The sequence below is a fragment of the Oncorhynchus gorbuscha genome, linkage group LG07, assembly GCF_021184085.1.
Source record: "Oncorhynchus gorbuscha isolate QuinsamMale2020 ecotype Even-year linkage group LG07, OgorEven_v1.0, whole genome shotgun sequence".
NCBI lineage: Eukaryota > Metazoa > Chordata > Actinopteri > Salmoniformes > Salmonidae > Oncorhynchus > Oncorhynchus gorbuscha.
The window spans coordinates 22,762,612-22,787,416 of NC_060179.1; the positions used below are offsets into that span (position 1 = coordinate 22,762,612).

Consider the following 24,805-nt stretch of genomic DNA (forward strand, 5'->3'; position numbering starts at 1 on the left):
AACAATGTGTGTGTTTGTGTGTCTGTGTGTGTTGGGAGCAGGTGATAGCTGGGTGTATTGGCCGTGGGTGAGGAGGCAAGAGGAAGCAGAGGGAGGGCACACAGGCTAAACAGGGGGTGTTTGTCCTGTCATCATGGCGTCTAGACAGAGCCTCTCCTCACCCTAATTAACACACACACGATGGGTCACACTCACAACCTGAGGAGAGAGATTGGAGTCCCTCATACACAGGCTGGTCTCATTGCAACCTGTGGATATACAGTATATATATATATATGTGGATATACCATACAGTATACACACACACACGCACACACACACACACACACACACACACACACACACACACACACACACACACACACACACACACACACACACACACACACACACACACACACACACACACACACACACACACACACACACACACACACGCCTTAGGGTACTACTTTCTCTGCTTCCAAGCTAAATCATCTCTCACACATATGCATGTGCGCACAAACACCCACACACACACACAGATAATTGAGGGGGAGCTGTCCACCAGAGGAATGTTCACTCATAACACCAAGTTCACTTGGACTGCTAAATATTCCACACTAATTATACAGACATAAACATGTGGGAACACACACATACACACAGGCATAAACACACTCACAGTCATTCTTCGCACAATAATTATTCCTCTAAACATGGCATTTCCACACAAAAATATCCACACCACCATCTTACTACAGTATAGTCTGGTGGTAGACCCAAGACCCCACACATCACACAACCATTGTACAACTCCAACCAGAAACAATGCCAGTATAGTGCTGGTGCTTTTGATGCTATTGCTGCTTTCCAGTCTTTGTCTTTCAAAGGTTTTGCTTCTTTCAATCAGCCTCCATACCCCTACTAGCCCTCCCTCTAATTCCTCTAGATATGAGGGTGGTATACCAACCACAATTGTCGAGCGTAGTGATTTAACTTTAAAGAACCTTTGGTATGTGGGGGATCATAATGAAATATACTGTACAGATAAGCAGCTGGTGAGGTTCTGTCATTGTTTGTATGACTTTGTCATTTGCCCCACGGAGGTTGTATCTGACACACCAGTATGACACCGTGTGATGCAAAATGGTGGGAAAAAGGTGGACAGTCGGCTAATAATCCATTATGAATGAGTTTTTTCTAACCATTAGTAAACCATGTATACGTGTTTACCATCTATAAACCATTTAGTGGACCTGGTATCATTTATAAATCATGAAGAAAAAACTACGTACATATACATTATATATACAAAAGTAGTGGATTCAGCTATTATAGCCACACCCGTTGCTGACAGGTGTATAAAATCGAGCACACAGCCATGCAATCTCCATAGACAAACATTGGCAGTAGAATGGCCTTACTGAAGAGCTCAGTGACTTTCAACGTGGCACAGTCATTATTATATATATATTTTAAATGTTACCTTTATTTAACTAAGATGCCACCTTTCCAACAGGTCAGTTCATCAAATTTTTGCCCTGCTAGAGCTGCCTTGGTCAACTGTAAGTTTTTTTAAATTAATTTTTATTGAACCCTTGTTTTACCAGGTAAGTTGACTGGGAACACATTCTCATTTACAGAAACGACCTGGGGAATAGTTACAGGGGAGAGGAGGGGGGATGAATGAGCCAATTTTAAACTCGGGTGATCAGGTGGCCATGATGGTATGAAGGCCAGATTGGGAATTTAGTCAGAACACCAGGGTTAACACCCCTACTCTTACGATAAGTGCCACGGGATCTTTAGTGACCACAGAGAGTCAGGACACCATAACGTCCCATCTGAAAGACAGTGCTGTTATTGTGAGGTGGAAACATCTAGGAGCAACAATGGCTCAGGTGCGAAGTGGTAGACCACACAAGCTCACAGAACGGGACTGCCGAGTGCTGAAGTGTGTAAAAATCGCCTGTCTTCAGTTGCAACACTCACTACCGAGTTCCAAACTGCCTCTGGAAGCAACGTCAGCACAATAACTGTTCGTCAGGAGCTTAATGAAATGGGTTTCCATGGCCAAGCAGCCGCACACAAGCCTAAGATCACCATGCGCAATGCAACGCGTCAGCTGGAATGGGGTAAAGCTCGCCGCCATTGGACTCTGGACCAGTGAAAACTGGAGTGATGAATCACGCTTCACCTTTTGGCAGTCCGATGGCCAAATCAGGGTTTGGCAGATACCAGGAGAATGCTACCTTCCCCAATGCATAGTGTCAACTGTAAAGTTTGGTGGAGGAGGAATAATGGTTCTCGGGATGTTTTTCATGGTTAGGGCTAGACACCTTAGTTCCACTGAAGGGAAATCTTAACGCGACAGCATACAATGACATTCTAGACGATTCTGCTTCTAACTTTGTGGGAACAGTTTGGTATAAGCCCTTTCCTGTTTCAGCATGACAATCCCCCTGTGCACAAAGCATGGTCCATACAGGAAAGGTTTGTCAAGATCGGTGTAGAAGAACTTGACTGACCTGCACAGAGCCCTGACCTCAACATCAAACACCTTTGGGATGAATTGGACCGCCGACTGCGAGCCAGGCCTAATTGCCAAACATCAGTGCCGACCTCACAAATGCTCATGGCTGAATGGAAGCAAGTTCCCACAGCAATGTTCCAACATGTAATGGAAAGCATTCCCAAAAGAGTGGAGGCTGTTATAACAGCAAAGGGGGGACCAACTCCATATTAATGCCCATCATTTTAGAATTAGATGTTCAATGAGCAGGTGTCCACATACGTTTGGTCATGTAGTGTACATAGTCATACACTATGTAGTCATGTTTACAACTCTCCTTCCGTAGCCTCCAACTGCTGTTAAATGCAAGTAAAACTAAATGCATGCTCTTCAACCGATCACTGCCTGCACCTGCCCACCCGTCCAGCATCAATACCCTGGACGGCTCTGACTTAGAATATGTGGATAACTACAAATACCTAGGTGTCTGGTTAGACTGTAAACTCTCCTTCCAGACTCACATTAAGCATCTCCAATCCAAAATGAAATCTAGAATCGGCTTCCTATTTTGCAACAAAGCATCCTTCACTCATGCTGCCAAACATACCCTCGTAAACCTGACCATCCTACCGATCCTCGACTTTGGCGATGTAATTTACAAAATAGCCTCCAACACTACTCAACAAATTGGATGCGGTCTATCACAGTGCCATCCGTTTTGTCACCAAAGCCCCATATACTACCCACCACTGCGATCTGTAACCTCTCGTTGGCTGGCCCTCGCATCACTCTCGTCGCAAAACACACTGGCTCCAGGTCATCTACAAGTCTCTGCTAGGTAAAGCCCCACCTCATCTCAGCTCACTGGTCACCATAGCATCACCCACTCGTAGCACGTGCTCCAGCAGGTATGGCTCACTGGTCACCCCCAAAGCCCATTCATACTTTGGCCGCCTTTCCTTCCAGTTCTCTGCTGCCAATGACTGGAACAAACTGCAAAAAATCACTGAAGCTGGAGACTCATATCTCCCTCAGCTTTAAGCACCAGCTGTCAGAGCAGCTCACAGATCACTGCACCTGTACATAGCCAATCTGTAAACAGCCCATCCAACTACCTCATCCCCAAACTGTATTTATTTATCTTGCTCCTTTGCACCTGAGTATCTCTACTTGCACATTCATCTTCTGCACATCTACCATTCCAGTGTTTAATTGCTATATTGTAATTACTTGGCCACCATGGCCTATTTATTGCCTTAACTCCCTTATCTTACCTCATTTGCACTCACTGTATATAGACTTTTTTCTTTCTTTTTTTCTACTGTATTACTGACTATGTTTTGTTTATTCCATGTGTAACTCTGTGTTGTTGTATATGTCAAAATGCTATGCTTTATCTTGGACAGGTTGCAGTTGCAAATTAGAACTTGTTCTCAACTAGCCTACCTGGTTAAATAAAGGTGAAAAAAAATAGGCATACCTAAATAAAGTGTAACTAGCGCTTTGAGGAGAATTTCCCGCCTCTTCCTGTCCCTGAGCTGAACGTGGTTGCCCCGGCGACAGACTCAGTCTGGATGATTGGCGCTCCATGGTCCATTTCGTACTGCAAGGCCACGCTGAAGGAGGGGGCATCATAGACACTGTAGAGGGCAGAGGAGCGGTCTGCACGCATGCACTGCTGGGGGAAGGTGCTGATCTGCTCAGCTAGCTCCAGAGCTGCCTGCAGAGCTGAGACACACACACGCAAAAACACACACACAAGATATGTAAGTGAGCATCGTAAAGAAACAGACTCATGCGGAGGCAAATAAGCACATACATGTACACACATACACACCACCAAGCGTACATTCATTACACACCACCAACTGTACACTAATAAAAATCTAACTTTATTTGTCACATGCGCCGAATTCAACACCTTACCGCGAAATGCTTATATAAAAGCCCTTAACCAACAGTGCAGTTCAAGAAAGAGTTAAAAGAATATTTCACAAATAAAATGAAGTAAAAAATAATAACAATTAACAATAAAATAACAATAATGAGGTTTTATTACCTTTATTTATTTATTTTATTTTTTAACTAGGCAAGTCAGTTAAGAACAAATTCTTATTTTCAATGACGGCCTAGGAACGGCGACAGACTCAGTCTAGATGATTGGCGCTCCTGCCTGTTCAGGGGCAGAACGACAGATTTGTACCTTGTCAGCTCGGGGGTTTGAACTTGCAACCTTCCGGTTACTAGTCCAACGCTCTAACCACTAGGCTACCCTGCCGCCCCAACACTTTATACAGGGGGTACCAGTACCGATTCAATGTGCGGGGTTACAGGTTAAGAGTAATAACAAATAGCGAGTAGCAGCAGTGTACAAAACAAATGGGGGGGGGGTCAATGTAAATAGTCCGGTGGCCATTTGATTAATTGTTCAGCAGTCTTATGGGTTGGGGGTAGAAGCTGTTAAGGACCCTTTTAGTCCTAGACTTGGTGCTCTGGTACCGCTAGCCGTGCGGTAGCAGAGAAAACAGTCTATGACTTGGGTGACTGGAGTCTCTGAAATGTTTGGAGGCTTTCCTCTGACACCGCCTGGTATATAGGTCCTGGATGACGGGAGGATTGGCCCCAGTGATGTACTGGGCTGTCCGCATTAGCCTCTGTCGCGCCTTACTGTCAGATGCCAAGCAGTTTCCATAGCAGGCAGTAGTCAGGATGCTCTCGATGGTGCAGCTGTATAACATTTTAAGAATCTGGGAACCCATGCCAAATCTTTTCAGTCTCCTGTGGGGGAAAGGTGTTGTCGTGCCCTCTTCACGACTGTCTTGGTGTGTTTGGACCATGATAGTTCATTGGTGATGTGGACAACAAGGAACTTGAAACTCTCGACCCGCTCCACTACAGCCCCATCGATGTAAGTGAGCATCGTAAAGAAACAGACTCATGCGGAGGCAAATAAGCACATACATGTACACACACACACCACCAAGCGTACATTCATTACACACCACCAACTGTACACTAATAAAAATCTAACTTTATTTGTCACATGCGCCGAATTCAACACCTTACCGCGAAATGCTTATATAAAAGCCCTTAACCAACAGTGCAGTTCAAGAAAGAGTTAAAATAATATTTCACAAATAAAATTAAGTAAAAAATAATAACAATTGACAATAAAATAACAATAATGAGGTTTTATTACCTTTATTTATATATTTTATTTTTTAACTAGGCAAGTCAGTTAAGAACAAATTCTTATTTTCAATGACGGCCTAGGAACGGCGACAGACTCAGTCTAGATGATTGGCGCTCCTGCCTGTTCAGGGGCAGAACGACAGATTTGTACCTTGTCAGCTCGGGGGTTTGAACTTGCAACCTTCCGGTTACTAGTCCAACGCTCTAACCACTAGGCTACCCTGCCGCCCCAACACTTTATACAGGGGGTACCAGTACCGATTCAATGTGCGGGGTTACAGGTTAAGAGTAATAACAAATAGCGAGTAGCAGCAGTGTACAAAACAAATGGGGGGGGGGGTCAATGTAAATAGTCCGGTGGCCATTTGATTAATTGTTCAGCAGTCTTATGGGTTGGGGGTAGAAGCTGTTAAGGACCCTTTTAATCCTAGACTTGGTGCTCTGGTACCGCTAGCCGTGCGGTAGCAGAGAAAACAGTCTATGACTTGGGTGACTGGAGTCTCTGAAATGTTTGGAGGCTTTCCTCTGACACCGCCTGGTATATAGGTCCTGGATGACGGGAGGATTGGCCCCAGTGATGTACTGGGCTGTCCGCATTAGCCTCTGTCGCGCCTTACTGTCAGATGCCAAGCAGTTTCCATAGCAGGCAGTAGTCAGGATGCTCTCGATGGTGCAGCTGTATAACATTTTAAGAATCTGGGAACCCATGCCAAATCTTTTCAGTCTCCTGTGGGGGAAAGGTGTTGTCGTGCCCTCTTCACGACTGTCTTGGTGTGTTTGGACCATGATAGTTCATTGGTGATGTGGACAACAAGGAACTTGAAACTCTCGACCCGCTCCACTACAGCCCCATCGATGTTAATGGGGGCCTGTTCAGCCCGCCTTTTCCAGTAGTCTACAATCAGCTCCTTTGTCTTGCTCACATTGAGGGAGAGGTTGTTGTCCTGGCACCACACTGCCAGGTCTCTGACCTCCTCCCTATAGGCTGTCTCATCGTTGTGGGTGATAACACTGTTGTGTCGTCAGCAAACTTAATGATGGTGTTGGAGTCGTGTTTGACCACGCAGTCGTGGGTGAACGGGGAGTACAGGAGGGGACTAAGTACACACCCCTGAGGGGCCCCAGTGTTTACGATCAGTGTGGCAGACGTGTTGTTGCCTACCCTTACCACCTGGGGGTGGCCCGTCAGGAAGTCCAGGATCCAGTTCCAGAGGGGGGTGTTTAGTCCCAGGGTCCTTAGGTTAGTGATGAGCTTTGTGGGCACTATGGTGTTGAACGCTGAACTGTAGTCAATGAACAGCATTCTCACATAGGTGTTCCTTTTGTCCAGGTGGGAAAGGGCAGTGTGGATTGCGATTGAATCCTCTGTGGATCTGTTGGGGCGGTATGCAAATTGGAGTGGGTCTAGGGTATAAGGGAGGATGCTGTTTATGTGAGCCTTAAGTGTTACGTGCCTCGAAGTGAACATAAAAGGCATTTAGCTCGTTTGGTAGGCTCGCGTTACTGGGCGTGTCTGGGTTTCTCTTTGTAGTCCGTAATAGTTTTCAAGTCCTGCCACATCCGATGAGAGTCAGAGCCGGTGTAGTAGGATTAAATCTTAATCCTGTATTGAAGCTTTGCTTGTTTGATGGTTCGTCTGAGGGCATAGCGGGATTTCTTATAAGCGTCCGGATTAGTGTCCCCCTCCTTGAAAGTGGCAGCTCTATCCTTTAGCTCAGTGCAGATGTTGCCTGTAATCCATGGCATCTGGTTGGGATATGTACGTAGTCACCATGGGGAGGGCGTTGTTGGTGCATCTATTGATGAAGCCAATGAGTTGGTATACTCCTCAATGCCATTGGATGATTTCCAGAACATATTCCAGTCTGTGCTAGCAAAACAGTCCTGTAGCGTAGCATCCGCGTCATCTGACCTCTTGTGTATTGAGCGAGTCACTGGTACTTCCTGCTTTAGTTTTTGTTTGTAAGCAGGAATCAGGAGGACAGAATTATAGTCAGATTTGCCAAATGGAGGGCGGGGGAGAGCTTTGTATGCATCTCTGTGTGTGGAGTAAAGTTGGTCTAGAGTTATTTTTTCCTCTGGTTGCACATGTGACATGCTGGTAGAAATGAGGAGAAATGGATTTAAGTTTGCCTGCATTAGTCCCCGGCCACTAGGAGAGCAATCTCCATAGACAAACATTGGCAGTAGAATGGCCTTGCTGAAGAGCTCAGTGACTTAACGTGCCACCGTCATAGGATGCCACCTTTCCAACACGTCAGTTTGTCAAATTTCTGCCCTGCTAGAGCTGTCCTGGTCAACTGGGAGTGCTGTTATTGTGAAGTGGAAACATCTTGGTGCAACAACGGCTCAACCGCGAAGTGGTAGGGCACACGAGTGCTGAAGATTTCCGTCTGTCCTCGATTGCAACACTCACTACCTAGTTCCAAACTGTGTGGAGTAGAGGTGGTCTAGAGGTTTTTCCCCTCTGGTTGCACATGTGACATGCTGGTAGAAATGAGGTAAAACGGATTTAATTAAGTTTCCTGCGTTAAAGTCCTCGGCCACTAGGAGCGCCGCTTCTGGGAGAGCGTTTTCTTGTTTGCTTGTGGCCTTATACAGTTGGTTGAGTGCAGTCTTAGTACCTGCATCAGTTTGTGGTGGTAAATAGACGGCTACAAATAATATAGATGAGAACTCTCTAGGTAGATAGTGTGGTCTACAGCTCATCATAAGGTACTCTACCTAAGGCAAGCAATATCTCGAGACTTCTTTAATAGACATCGCACACCAGCTGTTATTGACAAATAGACATACCCCCACTGCTCGTCTTACCAGACGTAGCTTCTCTGTCCTGCCAGTGCATTGAAAAATCCCACCAGCTCTATATTATCCGCGTCGTCGTTCAGCCACGACTCAGTGAAACAATTTACAGTTTTTAATGGCCCGTTGGTAGGATAATCTTAATTGTAGGTCATCGATTTCATTTTCCAATGATTGCACATTGCCCAATAGAGCGGATATCAGTGGAGGTTTACCCACTCACCTACGAATTCTCAGAAGGCAGCCAGACCTCCGCACCCTTTTCTCCGTCTTTTATCACTCAAATGATGGGGATTTGGCCCTGTTCCCGAGAAAGCAGTATATCCTTTGCACCGGACTCGTTAAAGGAAAAAGCTCCAGTTCGAGGTGAGTAATTGCTGTTCTGATGTCCAGAAGTTATTTTTGGTCATAAGAGACGGTAGCAGCAACATTATATACAAAATAAGTTAAAATAAGTTGGTTAGGAGCATGTAAAATGTCAGCCATCCCCTCGGGCACCATTCTAAACATTCACACCACCAAACGTACTCATACACACCACCAAGCGAGTGTTATACACAAACACACATGATATATACCCTTTGTAGTTAGTTTCAATAATTACATTAGCATAGGAAACCTGGCAGCTATTCAGTTACAGCTACTGCTGGTGCATCCTCCCTTCCTCCTGCACTTCCTGCCTCTCTGTGCTTGAGCCAAGCCACTTTGTTCCCTGGGCCACATGAAAGCAATGGATGACATCCAAATCTCCTATGGAAGCAAAGGGCTGATGTGAGTGATGCCCAAGTGCCCCCTCTCTCTTTGAGCTATCTCTAACCAAAGTGATCAGCCTCAGAGTCCAATTAGTCGGACTTGGCTGTGGGAATGACTTCCGAAAAGACTTAGCTTAATCTTCTAATGTTTTTTGAGGAATTTTAACCAGGAGAGCACATGAAAAGGCTTTTCATAGGGATGAAGGAGTTGGAGTTCACACATCCATAGCAAAAATGCCATTTTGGAAATTATACATAGTCCAATTCAACTATCATTTCTCAAAGAATTTGATGGAAGTTATTCGTAAGGTTTATTCCAACCAATGAAATGGCATATAAATTTGATAACTCTTGAGTAAAATAGCTTACATAAATCTGTCTAATCTACCACAGCCATTACATTGGAACAGATACAGTGGGGCAAAAAAGTATTTAGTCAGTCACCAATTGTGCAAGTTCTCCCACTTAAAAAGATGAGAGAGGCCTGTCATTTTCATCATAGGTACACTTCAACTATGACAGAAAAAATGAGGGGAAAAAATCCAGAAAATCACATTGTAGGATTTTTAATGAATTTATTTGCAAATTATGGTGGAAAATAAGTATTTGGTCACCTACAAACAAGCAAGATTTCTGGCTCTCACAGACCTGTAACTTCTTCTTTAAGAGGCTCCTCTGTCCTCCACTCGTTACCTGTATTAATGGCACCTGTTTGAACTTGTTATCAGTATAAAAGACACCTGTCCACAACCTCAAAGAGTCACACACCAAACTCCACTGGCCAAGGCCAAAGAGCTGTCAAAGGACACCAGAAACAAAATTGTAGAGCTGCACCAGGCTGGGAAGACTGAATCTGCAATAGGTAAGCAGCTTGGTTTGAAGAAATCAACTGTGGGAGCAATTATTAGGAAATGGAAGACATACAAGACCACTGATAATCTCCCTCAATCTGGGGCTCCACGCAAGATCTCACCCCGTGTGGTCAAAATGATTACAAGAACGGTGAGCAAAAATCCCACAACCACATGGGGGGACCTAGTGAATGACCTGCAGAGAGCTGGGACCAAAGTAACAAAGCCTACCATCAGTAACACACTACGCCGCCAGGGACTCAAATCCTGCAGTGCCAGACGTGTCCCCCTGCTTAAGCCAGTACATGTCCAGGCCCGTCTGAAGTTTGCTAGAGAGCATTTGGATGATCCAGAAGAAGATTGGGTGAATGTCATATGGTCAGATGAAACCAAAATATAACTTTTTGGTAAAAACTCAACTCGTCGTGTTTGGAGGACAAAGAATGCTGAGTTGCATCCAAAGAACACCATACCTACTGTGAAGCATGGGGGTGGAAACATCATGCTTTGGGGCTGTTTTTCTCAAAGGGACCAGGACTACTGATCCGTGTAAAGGAAAGAATGAATGGGGCCATGTATCATGAGATTTTGAGTGAAAACCTCCTTCCATCAGCAAGGGCATTGAAGATGAAACGTGGCTGGGTCTTTCAGCATGACAATGATCCCAAACACACCGCCCGGACAACGAAGGAGTGGCTTCGTAAGAAGCATTTCAAGGTCCTGGAGTGGCCTAGCCAGTCTCCAGATCTCAACCCCATAGAGAATCTTTGGAGGGAGTTGAAAGTCTGTGTTGCCCAGCAACAGCCCCAAAACATCACTGCTCTAGAGGAGATCTGCATGGAGGAATGGGCCAAAATACCAGCAACAGTGTGTGGAAACCTTGTGAAGACTAACAGAAAACGTTTGACCTCTGTCATTGCCAACAAAGGGTATATAACAAAGTATTGAGATAAGTATTTGGTCAATAACAAAAGTTTATTTTCCACCATAATTTGCAAATAAATTCATTAAAAATCCTACAATGTGATTTTCTGGATTTTATTTTCTCATTTTGTCTGTCATAGTTTAAGTGTACCTATGATGACAATTACAGGCCTCTCTCATCTTTCTAAGTGGGAGAACTTGCACAATTGGTGACTGACTAAATACTTTTTTGCCCCACTGTAACAAAACTTCAAAATGCAGTTAAAAAAATACTTGTTCAGAGTGAGGAGAGGAATATTACCAGCAAAACCTCAAGAGAGGGCATATTTCTTACCTTGGCCATCCGGTACCACTCTGTTAGCCAATCCGAAGGCTAAGGCCTCCTGTGCCCCAATGGGTCTTCCAGTCAGAATCAAGTCCATAGCCCGGGAGAGACCAATGAGACGGGGGAGCCGGACTGTACCCCCATCAATCAAGGGGACGCCTAAGGTGACAGGGGAATCATCCATGAGTGACATTCTAAGGAGGGCTGCAGGACTTTACAGAGTGGTTGACTAGTCTAGTCTTAATGTTGCACACAAACATACACATACGCTTATAAGTGGGTAGGTAGACTGTGAGGGAGTTTATCACTCATGCGTTCCACCCAGTGATGTAGTGTTAAAATATATATGGGAGTAAACGCTGACCGCCGTTCGTGGTGAGTAAAGCAATGCTCCTTATACTTTTAATGCATTTTCCACAAAAGGTGGGTAAACGCTCGTGCAAAATTAAAAAGCTGCATAAACAGTGTTGTCATGCTTTTACCCTCCACTACACACACTCCTGGTTGCACCAATGTATGACTTAAAAATGAGTGTTTTTCCACCAACACTGAGTGGCTCCTAAAATATCATAATTCATATACAAATTAAATCTAAGTTTATTGGTAACGTACACATATTTGTATGTGTTATATCAGGTGCAGTAAAATGCTGATGTTACAAGCTCCAACAGTGCAGTAGAATGTCTCGCAAATACAATACTAATAAACAAATAATCAAAAATCAAAACAAGAAATCAAGATATGACAATACGAGTCCAAATAATGATCCAGAGTAGCTAAATTAAAGTTACCATGTCCACCACCATATCCACCAGCCTGAGAATTCTGATAGTAGGATATTTGCGGAAGCCCTTGTGGCCGTGAGGCAGATGGAGGTAGAGTTTTACTGGCCTCCGAAGCACAGGGAGCTTGTGTCCTCAAGTCCTGTCAGTCAGAGATTCTGCTTGACCACCCATTATTAAGAGCATATGAGTCCAAACATATTTTCATAACCTGAAATCATCTTTCTGGGTTTTCGGTGGGAGTTCCCCAGGGGAGAGTTGTGGAAACACTAATTCTATTCATTCATACTCCCCGCTACATTCTCGGAGTCCTTCAAATAAATCACATTTGAATACATTGAATACCAGTGTTAATACATCTGCAACCAATCGAGAGGCCTCGGGTCAAAAACTCAGCACATATGGCAACCTGACACAAGACAGGTTCTTAGGGAGGGAGCTCTTTGTCAGCAAATACATATTTTCCTGTCTCTACCGGTCAGGTCGATTCCGTTGAAAATTCCTATGAAAGAGTGTGCTGCCAATAGCCCAAGGTGAAGAAATCTGACTTCAATTCCATTTTTTTTTTTTTTACAATAACATCGCATTACAGACTTTAAGTCCATTTGTTACATTTTCTCAAACAGGATGGCCAGTTTGAGCAATTCCACCCCACATACTGATGAGTCCCTCTCCCCCTCGCAAACACACACACACACAACCCCCTAGTTTCTCTCAGGGCCGGAGGCTAGATTAGATTGTGGCGCAGAGAGCCTCTTCAGTCCGTGTCCAGAACTAACAGGCCAGATTGGAGAGAGAGGAGCCAGGTTGGGCCAGATAATCTTTAGTGCTGTTGGCACCGTGCTATCAGCCCTCGGAAGGGTCCTCTCTTATCCAGCAGCCGCCTCAAAGCCTACTGATACTCTCCCTGTCTGTCTCAAACTAGTCCTGTTTGCATTAACACACCAGCCTATCCTTTGTTCCCTATGAATGGAATCCAGTGTGTTGGGCAACGTCCCCTTGAAATCGTCTAATTTTTTTAAAAAACCTTTTTTTGGGGGGGGAGATCTGAGAATGAGAAAGGCCATTTTGTGGATATACCAGAACTTCCTTTAATTCCTCATCAATTCAAAGCAGATAAATCCATCTAGAGTCATACCAGTTTTAACAGGTTTTTTTGCGTGTGTCAGCAGAGCCCATTGTCCAATAATAGATATAGGTGGTTCTCTTCCTGACTGTCAGCCTTATCCTCTGCATTGCAGGGGTAGTGCAGGAGGATATGCCTTTTACCACTTTTTTATCCAATGTTTTTTTTCTAAAACGCTGCTATGCTGGGGAGATGATGGTTAACCATTCATATTCCAATATCATTTCTATGTATGCTGGTTGCAACAATGGCCTCACTTAGGGCTGTGTCTGTCATGACATTTTGTCAGCTGGTTATTGCAAAAGACTGCTTATAAGTCCTGTGCCATTATTTTATATTATATCATGGCATTGTTGAATACTTGTTTCTGATTGGCTTGAAGGGCATTATGTATATCTGCACGGTAGAATTCAATGGCTATAGTTCATTCTTACATGTTCTATGTTTGAGCTGCTTTTGAAAGAAAAAGTAGAATTGAAAACATGATTGGCATTGTTGAAATCGATGTTCATAATGGCAAGCTAGGACTGATGGTTTGGTTAGCTAAACTACCAAGTCTGTTTGTTTGATTACCACGGCAACTACTGTAGCTACCTAGTAAACTTGCTAGCTACTTCAGTGGATGTTGAACACATTTCTAGCTGCAAATGTGTTCAATTATAGCCATGGTATAAAAGGGATAATCAACTCGGGCTCAATGCGTTCTCTGGAAAACAGTGGAAGGTCAGTTCAACTTCGCTTGCACATCGTGGAACACACCTTCTGAGTCGTTCATTATTTTACATTGAACGCATAGCCCCTCGATGATTAGCCCTTAACGTATATGATTTTATAGTATACGAATATAATTTAACTTAGCTGATATTTGAAGTGGCTATGTTGAGCGTAAAACGTGATCATTTGAAACAGGTCCCTATACGCTAGATGTATAGTTATTTGGCAACTTTAGATGTGAATGATACAAACCTTAGAATGTCTTTGAAATCAAAACATTATCTATTGATGATTTGAGAATGTAGCAAAAAAAAGAAGCTTGTTCCTTGCCTCAGGCTGCACAGCTGTTCTCTCATCAAGTGATCATATTTTCACCCATCAGTCTATTCTCAATTGAATCTTGTCTTTACTAGTCAAATTTGTTTGGATTTAGAATGGCCCATTATCAAATGGACAGGAACAAGGTGAAAAAGACATGTCATCCGTATGGTACACTGGAATAGCGAATGGAGGCCGCTCGCTTTCCCGCCGGACCGTTTTTCAATGATGCGGGGTAGGCTACTTAGGTTTTATAGTGGAGCATGTGCTTAATATGAGCAGCTGATTTATACATATAAGAACACTTTCACTCCATGTTTGAGAAGCATGCTCTAGCTGCGCGACAGGTGATATTACGCCCAAACCCTGCAGCTACCCATTGCTTGATTTGGAACATCAATAGTAACATGATTTCGCAATAAAACATATTTTACTAAACTGTTGACAGCCCCTCTGCGCGCTCTAGAAAGGAATAGAGAGAGTAGGAGATGGAAACGCACAGGGGTGAGATTCTGTATAGCTAAAGGTAATGTGTCAACCAATTAATTCTGAAGAAAAAATGGCACATTCCTAGGCAATTCAAAAACAAATGCACTATAATTGTAGGCCAACTCTGTAAGCCGCCCTGCACAATCAATGAACCAACAGCATTGCCTAGGGCTATACATTCTCTCCCAGACTCATGGATATACATCTTGGAGCATAACATAAGGTAACCAGTCCATCCTGTATGAATAATAATACAGTCCACACTCAAAGGAAATAAATCAAATTTGTTTAATTTTGAAGTATAGGCTAGACCAATTATGTAGCAAAAACTTCTTAAATCACTTTAGTTTTTCTGCCATTTTAATTCCGGTTGTTTTTTTTTTGGGGGGGGGGCCTACTCCGAAGCTCTAATGTGGGTATTGGTGTTTTGAATGAATCATCACCTTAGAAAGCGCTGTCCATTTCGTTGCATTATTGAAACAACATCCACAACAACCATGTTTACCACTCAGTTTCAACCTGCTGTTGAACTTCTTTCTTCAAATTTATCATCAGTGAGGTGAGTTTAAGAAGCACAATACTCTTTTGATGATAAGAGTTTTGATTTGATTTTCAAATGCATTGATGTCAGAGTGATTAGAGGGACAATAGAGCCCGGAGTACCGGACCATTAAGACCTGAAGGTTGTTAGCAAGTTGGGTAAGAGGAGATTAACGTGACTCAATGGTCACATGGAATTTTCCTGCGGTCATGACTCATGACTGCCGGTGTGGCGGTAATACAGTCACCGCAACAGCCCTAGCCTCACTCTCATTCATTTGCTTCCTCTTGGTTCAAACACCACATCTATAGGTACAGTAAGACTGCCAGTACAGCAGTGAAGTTTTGAACTCTGTGAAACAGTTTGGGCAGACGACTGATGTTTTTTAGTTTGAACTGAGCTGTGCTGGAGATACAGGCATCTGCACCACTTCAAAGCAAAGCTGTCCACAATGGACTCTCATGAGGGTTAATGTGATTAAGTTCGATGCGGATTAAAGATTTCCAGCCAAATCCGTACGGAACGGATACAGAGATGAGAACGTGAACCTTTAACGGAGGTTCACTTTGAAACACCCCAACACTCCATCTTGGAGAAATATTTTGGGCTTAATACACTGTCACAGGATTCCCTTTTTGTTCAGCACATCAAATAAATATTTGGACGTTTTTTGGTGTCTGCGAGTTCATTGTTTGATGAAGACCTCCCCATGGGCTCTGAAGAACGCACAGGACATTCTGAGAACTAGAGTTTAACTCACATCCAGTAAACCACAGAGACGCACAGTGCTGCAGGTGCCTTTCTAGCCACTAGCCAGATCCTCTAGTCTTAAGATTGGGGTGTGGTCTTTCTAGTCTCTCTGCTGGCTTGGGGTCAGGTCCAGTCCAGTATCACACACAGTCTCTGGCAGCTGTATCTCACCCCACCACCCCATCCATCTCACTAATTGGATCTTTTAGTGCAGCCGGAACGTCCCGGAGCCAAGGTCCAGAGGTTATCCTGCATTGGGCCAAGGACAGCCAGGAGGTTCGAAATTCAGGTTCTGCTAAGGACTCCCTGTAGAGGTTAGACTAACTGTCCACTCCTGTGCCCATGCACTGCTTAGAGGGGAAGTATTCAGCCATGCAGCTTCACGTAAGCAGAGCTTTTGAATGGTATCCCCATGTCATCAATAACAAGTCATCGGATATTTGTTTGAATTGGCCAACATGATGTCAGCTTTGGACCGGGCTGTGCTCTAAACATGTGGGCTATCCTATAATCCCTCGTTTTGGCCCACCTCGTTTTTCCACATGAGACGGGGCTCCAATGAATCATGTGACAGGAAGCTGTCACTCACTTGTGTCTTCCATTGGGCCACATGACATAGATTTGGGTTATTCATTCAAACCACAGGGGATCCCTTGGGCTGATGTCCAAGTGTTTCTCCACCAAAAACGCTAACAGAATTCTCCCATTAAACTAAAGAAATGCAACAAACCTACCAGAGAGATAGACTACAGAGGAGTAGAGTTACTTTTGATGAGTAGAGCCTTACTGCTATACACTCCAGGCTAACTACAGAGTGGAGGAACACAACGTCCACAGCTGATAACTGGGTATGGTCAAAATAACAATTACAGTGCTAAACTCACATCCAATTATAGAACGAGCCACAGTGGCCAAAGCTGGGGAAACGACTGGGGAAAGTGTTGACAAACAACCCAGGGGTTTGTGGAATGAGGCATAGCCGAGATGGTGTGGTGGCTGAACATAAGCAGCTGAGAGGAAATGTGCCTCTGCCGCCAACAGTGTCAAAACCTCACAGAGCACACATGCTCCACTCTAGGCTGCTTAAGGAGATCTAAAGTGAGCGATTAGTCATTCCCCTTTCACCAGCTCAATTCGGTACGTATCAAGGAAAGGAGACAATTTGAGGATTGAGGAAGCCAACAGACTATTGCGATTTACCCCTAATGTCATGCACTTAGCGGCGTCAGTATGATATATGATGTGATGTGAAGAAGACGAGACATGGTGGCCATGCCCCTGCCACAAGACAGTCTGAACGGTGGCACTGGCTCTGGCCCTAGCTCTGGTCGCAAGTCAGGCAAGGGCACTGCCAGGATGCTGTTTAATTACAGAGCCAAAATGATAAGCCCCATTTAGAGAAAGAGACCCAGGATCTACCCGCTGCCAGTAAATTATAGTACGACCGGTCCTATCTATAAACACAGAGGTCATATTTTTAACCCCGGAGGCAGACTGGTATCGAGATGGGAGATGCTACTACACGCTACATTCATTTCCTCTCCTTCTGGTTATCAGAGAGTTCAGCATGTACAGTACTGGTGTCTGTACTTGCAATGCTTTCAAAGGCCATGGTCATTGTTGCTGAAACCCAAACAGGAGAAAGCTAAAGTGATAACGGCTTGAAATTCTATGTTGCTGTTGAAAGGAAAATGAATCAGGCACTTTGTAACAATTTTGACTTCCACTGGTGGGCTAAGGGCTCAAACCTCACTCAATTACATGGCATACACACACACTAGTGGGGGGGGGGGGGTGGACCAGGCTCAGGGAGGTGGCTAGGGGTCATCTCGTAGGTGGGATACACATACCAAATCTGCGACAGAACACCCCCATGACAGCGCTCTCCTCCACCACTCTCAGGTCAGCCAACAGAGCCAGCTCCAGCCCTCCAGCCACTGCGTAGCCACTGACCGCTGCTATCAACGGCTTGGACAACACCAGTCGGGAGGGACCCTGGGAAGCACACAACATGACACACACACCCTGAGCGAGGCATGAAAAGAATACACTCCCTAAACAAGGCTGCAACTAGACTTCCTGCACAAACATACTCCCACAACAAGGAAGGACCTTGGTCTTTACAAGAATACAAGAATACACAAGCTTGAAAGACTGGCAATAGAGATAACAGATGATATACAGTGCCTTCAGAAAGTATTCATACCCTTTGACTTATTCCACATTTTGTTGTGTTACAGCCCAAATTCAAAATGGAGTCCACCTGTGGCCAATTCAATTGCTTGGACACGATTTAGAAAGAAACACACCTGTATATATAAGGTCCCATTGTTGACAGTGCATGTCAGAGCATAAACTATATCATGAAGTCCAAGGACCTGTCTGTAGATCTCCAAGATAGAATTGTGATGAGACATATCTGGGGAAGGGTATAAAACATTTTCTAGAGTGTTGAAAGTTCCCAAGAGCAGAGTTGTCACCATCATTGCGAAATTGAAAAAAATATGGAACTACCCAGTCTCTGCCCAGAGCTGGTCATTCGACCAAACTGAGAAACTGGGCAAGAAGGACATTGGTCAGGGAGAGGTGACCAAGAACCCAATGCCCAGGCTGGAACACAACAAAATGTGGAATAAGTCAAGGGGTAAGAATACTTTCTGAAGGCACTGCATGAAAGACATACCACAACTGAACTATTTACATATACATACAGAGGGGTCAATAATGACAAACAGATACATTGAAAGTTAGGTTGTGTGTTATCAGTCATCAACGGTTCTGTGCACACTGATCGCGTGTGAGGGTGATGCAAAGTCAAGGAAGGTTTTTGCAGATGCGCGCACCATAGGAGCAGGACCTTTGGTGACATCTTGCTCCAATTTGAGGGAGGCAGTGTGATGGGCCAGCTCTTTCAGATCGTAACCAGCACAGAAATTCCCTCCTGGAAGAGACCACAAAATTACAAAGTATGGCAGCTGGCAACTGAAGAGGAAGGGAAAATGACGAGGATGAAAAAAATACAACAACTTGAAGAAGAGAGGCAGGGCTGCAATTTAGAAATGAATGAGGAAATATGGCTGGCTGGCACACAAATGGTTTTCTGCTCTTGGCGTGGGCTCAGTCTCTCTTTACTGCACAATGCTCTCATTAATGGTAGAATAACGCACCCTGACCAAAGCCCCTTCCATTGGATTCATGTGGTAATTACAACATTACCCAGGAGGCCTACAAACACTAAGTCACAGGCGCTGAGGCGGAGGGCTGTAAAATGGTGTGACCGCTCTGTTTCTAACTGTAATGAGACTGAGGATGAGAAATGTGCTACAACACCCCTCCACTGAGACTGGCTTGATTACAGCAGCAGTGGATCCGAGGAGGAGTGTTCTTTAAAAGACTGTGTCTGTGTAATTATATGCCGGTGCTTTCTGGATTTGATTGAATCTGTACGAAGACATATTGTAAAAGGACTATATCAGGAGATATTATGATATTGTTTTCTGTTTTTAAAACTGATGAGAGCATATTGTAACTTCATGGTGAGTTTAGGATCAGAGAAACAAGCTAAAACCAATATGCAAATTGTGCAGTGCACACAACTTTTTGGGGAAAGCCCTTAAAAGTATTTTATTATTGATATTAATGGAAAAGTTGAAGTAACATACCCATATCTCAAGTTTGGATTTGGCCTCACGTGACAACACTTTATCGTATGTTCTCTACAATGGGGATAAAATGGCCTCATTGAAAGGTGCTACAACAGTGACCTTTGCAGCTATTTCAGCAGTTAGCAAACCTTCAGATTCCCCCATCCCCCTTACTATAAAAACAGAGAAATACGATTCCAAAATACTCAAAATATGTGCCAACAGATTCAAAATTCTTATAACAGAGGTAATTACTCATAATTTAGTGAAAAGTACTGAAACAATTCTCCCAAAATGGCGATGAAAATGATAATGTTTTGGACTAATTTGGACCAAATAGCTTCCTTATGGCTGCACTGTTAGTATTCCAGAATGGACATGTCTAGCTGTCACCTCCACAAGTAGAGACATTAGCATTTACCAGGGCAGTACCACATTTCAACCTACAAACTGGATTTACACTCCAATTAACAACGATGGCCAGCACAGGAATCCAAGTGCACTCTGCCAGATTCGGCCATTACGTTGGTCAAAGTTAAGCCAAATAACACAAGGCAATTACCGACACACTATTTTCAGTTCAGTGCCGAAGCGACCGGCATTTAGCAGCCGTCATTTCTGGGTTACAGCTTTGAGGTGTTTAAGCATTAACATAAAGCCTCTCTGCCGACGCTACACTCTAAGAGAGGAGAATTGATCCTGGTTGAAAAAATCATTTCCATTGTGGGAGTTCATTTGGATGGGGTGAGATGATCTTTTGGAGAGGTATTAAGTGTGTATAATTCTCGCTCTCTGGTTGACACAGAGCAGGGCCCTGGAAGCTGTGAGCATACATATGTTAATACAGACACTGCGCAGGCCGTCATGGCTGGCTCTCAGGGCCCCTGTGAGCCCATCTCCTGGATGCTGTTAAATCAGGGCTAATTAGGCAGTGTGAGCGGGGGATGAGGAGGAGGAGTGGAGGATGTGATTCCCACTCATGGCTTCTAGTGCCTGCAGTTAGCCGGCGAAATGATTCAAAGTGAGTTTGATCTCTCGCCCCAGCTGATTGGGCAGCATTGTTCTACATGTGTAATTAAGGATATCTAAATAATTGGTGACTGTTTATAGTGTGTTATTGGGAGCCCGCCCACATAATTATATTCTGCCGAAATGATAAGGAAGTCATGTTCTTAAGGGGTTATTATGAACACCTTGCTATGTAGGAATAAGATATATAAAGTGCCCTCAGAAAGTATTCATACCCCTTGACTTATTCCACATTTTGATGTGTTACAGGCAGAATTCAAAATGAATGATTATTTTTACCCATCTACACACAATATCCAATAATAACAAAGTGAAAACATGTTTTTAGACATGTTTGCCGAAGGCACTGTAAATATCATAATAGCCTGAATGTAAATGTCCTTATTAGCATTCTGTTGTCAAAGACATACAAAATATACCGTTTCCATCCAATAAAAGGGGTGTAATTGCATCTCTATGAGTTTGCTGTCTACTGTTCTGTATGTCTGGGGGAGAGTGGGATGTCATGTTTTGTACGTGTAACTGTTAGTGAGCCGTGGAACGAAAATACATCAGGTGTCCGCAACAGGCCAAAACCATCCTGCGAGCGTTTTTTTTAAAATAAATAAAATAATATTCATTTTGGGTCAAAAAACACTCAAATCACCAGAAATTCAGCTAAAATGTGTTAAATTGAGGAAATCTGTTCTGAAGTATTCCCACAAATAAAAATAAAAAAGTGCCTTCAGAAAGCATACCCGGTGACTTATTCCACATTTTGTTTATAGCCTGAATTTTTATGACACACAATACCCCATAATAAAAAACATGTTTTTAGAAAGGTTTACAAATGTATTGTAAATTAAATACATAAATCCAATTTACATAACTATTCACACCCCATGTTAGAATCACCTTTAGCAGCGATTACAGATGTGATTCTTTCTGGATTAGTCTCTAAGAGCTGTGCACACCTGGATTGTACAATATTTGCACATTATTTTAGACAGCCATTTCTCAGTCTTGCTATAGATTTTCAAGCAGATTTAAATCAAAACTGTAACTAGGCCACTCAGGAACATTGTTTGCCGTCTTGGTAAGCAAGTCCAGTATATATTTGTCCTGGTCTTTTAGGTCTTTGTTCTGCTAAAAGGTGAATTTGTCTACCAGTGTCTGGTGGAAAGACTTTAACCAGGTTTTCCGCTAGGATTTTGCCTGTGCTTAGCTCTATTCATAAATGTTTATCAATGACAAGCATACCCATAACATGATGACAGTCACCACCATGCTTGAAAATATGAAGTTGTACTCAGTGATGTGTTGTGTTGTACTTGCCCCCATCCAACACAACAGTTTTACTTTAGTGCCTTATTGCAAACAGGATGCATGTTTTGGAATATTTGTATTCTGTACAGGCTTCCTTCTTTTCACTCTGTCATTTTGCTTAGTATTGTTTAGTAACTACAATGTTGTTGATCCATCCTCAGTTTTCTCCTATTACATCCATTAAACCCTGTAACTGTTTTAATTGGCCTCATGGTGACATCCCTGAGTGGTTTCCTTCCTCTCCGGCAACAGAGTTAGTAAGGATGCCTGTATATTTGTAGTGACTGGGTGTATTGATACACCATCCAAAGTGTATTTAATAACTTCACCATGCTCAAAGGGATATTCAATGTCTGCTTTTTATTTGTATTTTTACCCATCTACCAATAGGTGCCGTTCTTTGTGAGGCATTGGAAAACCTCCCTGGTCTTTGTGGTTGAATCTGTGTTTGAAATCCACTGCTTGACTGAGGAACCTTACAGATAATGGTATGTGTGGGGTATAGAGATGAGGTAGCCATTCAAAAATCATGTTAAACACTATTATTGCACACAGAGTGAGTCCATGCAACATAGTGACTTGTTAAGCAAATATTTACTCATTAACTTATTTAGGGATTGCCATAACAAAGGGACTGAATACTTATTAACTCAAGACATTTCAGCTTTTCATTTTTAATTAATATGCATTAAAAAAAGAAAAAAAAAGAAAACATAATTACACTTTGAAGTTATGGGGTATTGTGTGTAGGCCAGTGTCACAAAATCTCAATTGAATCCATTTCAAATTCAGGCTGTAACACAACAAAATGTAGAAAACGTAAAGGGACGTGAACATTCTGAAGGTACTGTTTGTGATCGTGTATCAATGTATAAAATGATTGTATTTAAAAAATAATCTCTTTTTGTGCTTAGTTGTGGTCAACTTGCAGTGTACACATCATTATAATTATGTTCCAGCCCCGACCATCCTCTACGACAAAAATCGGCTTGTAGCTGAATCTAGTTGCCTACTACTGCAATATATCATCATCAGCCATGTCTCTGGTGTTGTCATAGAGACCCTCTTTGCTTGTCTCTATGTGCTAATGTCATGGGCGGGATCTGAACCGAGGTCTACTGCAGAAGAAACCAACATCTTAACTATTGGTCCAAGAAGAAATTCCCTTTTGGGCCAAGGGATGACAGATTTTGAAGTCCCAGGCGGGGCTACCTCATCGTGTGACCATGAGCAACTGCTACATTAACCTGCTGACCTAGCCTAGATGCCAGTCAGTTTCTGCTCTCTTGCCAACTCTTTCTGGAATTATTATGCAAAACACGTTTGACTTGACAATGGAGTAGGCAAAAGCACAAACAGATCTGGGACCAGGCTACTGCGAACCTGCCATCAGAGGCTTTGCTGAGCTCCTGTCTGTAGTGTGCAAGGTGTCTGTCTAACCGTTGCCATGCAGCACTGCTACGGTCAGGGCGGGGTCGCTGTCGAAGGCCGTGAGCTCGTCCAGCAGCCGTCCAGCCGTCTCCTGGTTCACCGCGTTCCGCACCTCGGGCCGGTTGATCGCCACTGTGACCACTGACCCCCTCCTCTCCTTCACCACAGTCCGCCCGGCGACTGCACAACAATAGGAGAGAAGAGAAGTGAGACCGCAGCACTTAGAAAGAAATGTCCCCAAAACTGGGACTGGAATAGATCATGGCTGAGGATGAAGCTCTGTGGCAGAGAGCGTACAGTTGACTTGACATATTTACGGTAAGAAAAAGGGACCGAAATCAAGGTAGTTGCATCCAAAATAACTTCAACAAAAGAAATGAGAGATGCAACATCACCCCACCCATCCTACAATCATACAAAGTAAACAGTGTGAGAGCCAAAACACAATTCCATATAATATAGTATATGAAAGTGTGACTTTGCGTTATTCAATATTGACTACAATTTCATATTCCAATTGGAAGTTCTTGGAAGTCAAGGACAGTAAATTGAGTGTGCAGAACTCCACACAAATTATATCCACATATCCTAAATGCATGTTTTGTAACAAAGTGATACATAATGGCGCATGCTTTGAGAAATATATGTCTCAAATATTTTATGAATATATAATAGGCTCCACATTGCACTCTGCCGCATGTCCATGGTCTGGTCTGAAAGCAAGTATTTGCTGCCCTCGGCTGCCAGAGATATGCCATTGCATATGACAACTGTGTTCTTCGACGTACTACCTTTCTCTGATTCCTTTCCGGCTGTAGTGCTGTAAAGGCTATTTTTCTCAAAATACTTTTTTCCAATTAACCGGACTAGGGCAGTAGCAGCTCGCCAGCTCAGATTTCTAGCTAACAAAGCACGTGTCGTACTCGGACACGCTTGGAGAGTCATAGTTGTGATTGACAAGCACAAATAGAAACGTCTGAAGCTTACAGGAATTAAAGTAGCCCTAATTCAAAAGTGATAGTCCCTTATGCACATCTACAAACAAAATAAAAATGTCTACCCATCAACAAACGTTCCAATGTTTACTAATAATGTGCAGCACCTTGCAAGTTCCCCCCCAGAAACAAGGAAAACTGTAAGTAAGGTTCTGCACATGATTGGAGCATGCAGGGGTGTTAAACACAAGTGCAGACAGGAGAGGGCAAAGTTGAGCCATTTCTTGCACTGCAGTTGCACATTCCCGCACAGAGGTACATTTTCTGTAGAAAATAAAGTTCTTAAGCACAGATGAATAGGTGTTAGTTAGAAGGTCAGTGCCTCTCTTGACTAAATCTAC

The 24,805-nt window shown here is 43.5% G+C and overlaps 1 protein-coding gene across 1 annotated transcript; it reads right to left on the reverse strand.

The window, feature by feature from the left end:
* Positions 1 to 3,842: 3,842 nt before the first annotated feature.
* zgc:101569 (uncharacterized protein LOC449822 homolog) lies at positions 3,843 to 24,570 on the reverse strand. The gene is made up of 6 exons (XM_046355833.1): positions 24,261 to 24,570; positions 23,479 to 23,649; positions 18,904 to 19,001; positions 17,911 to 18,055; positions 11,350 to 11,499; positions 3,843 to 4,222 (listed from the first exon to the last, which is right to left on the reverse strand). Exons 1-6 carry the CDS (start codon positions 24,412 to 24,414, stop codon positions 3,990 to 3,992), a joined length of 951 nt encoding a protein of 316 aa, XP_046211789.1. The 5' UTR covers positions 24,415 to 24,570; the 3' UTR covers positions 3,843 to 3,989.
* Positions 24,571 to 24,805: the final 235 nt, after the last annotated feature.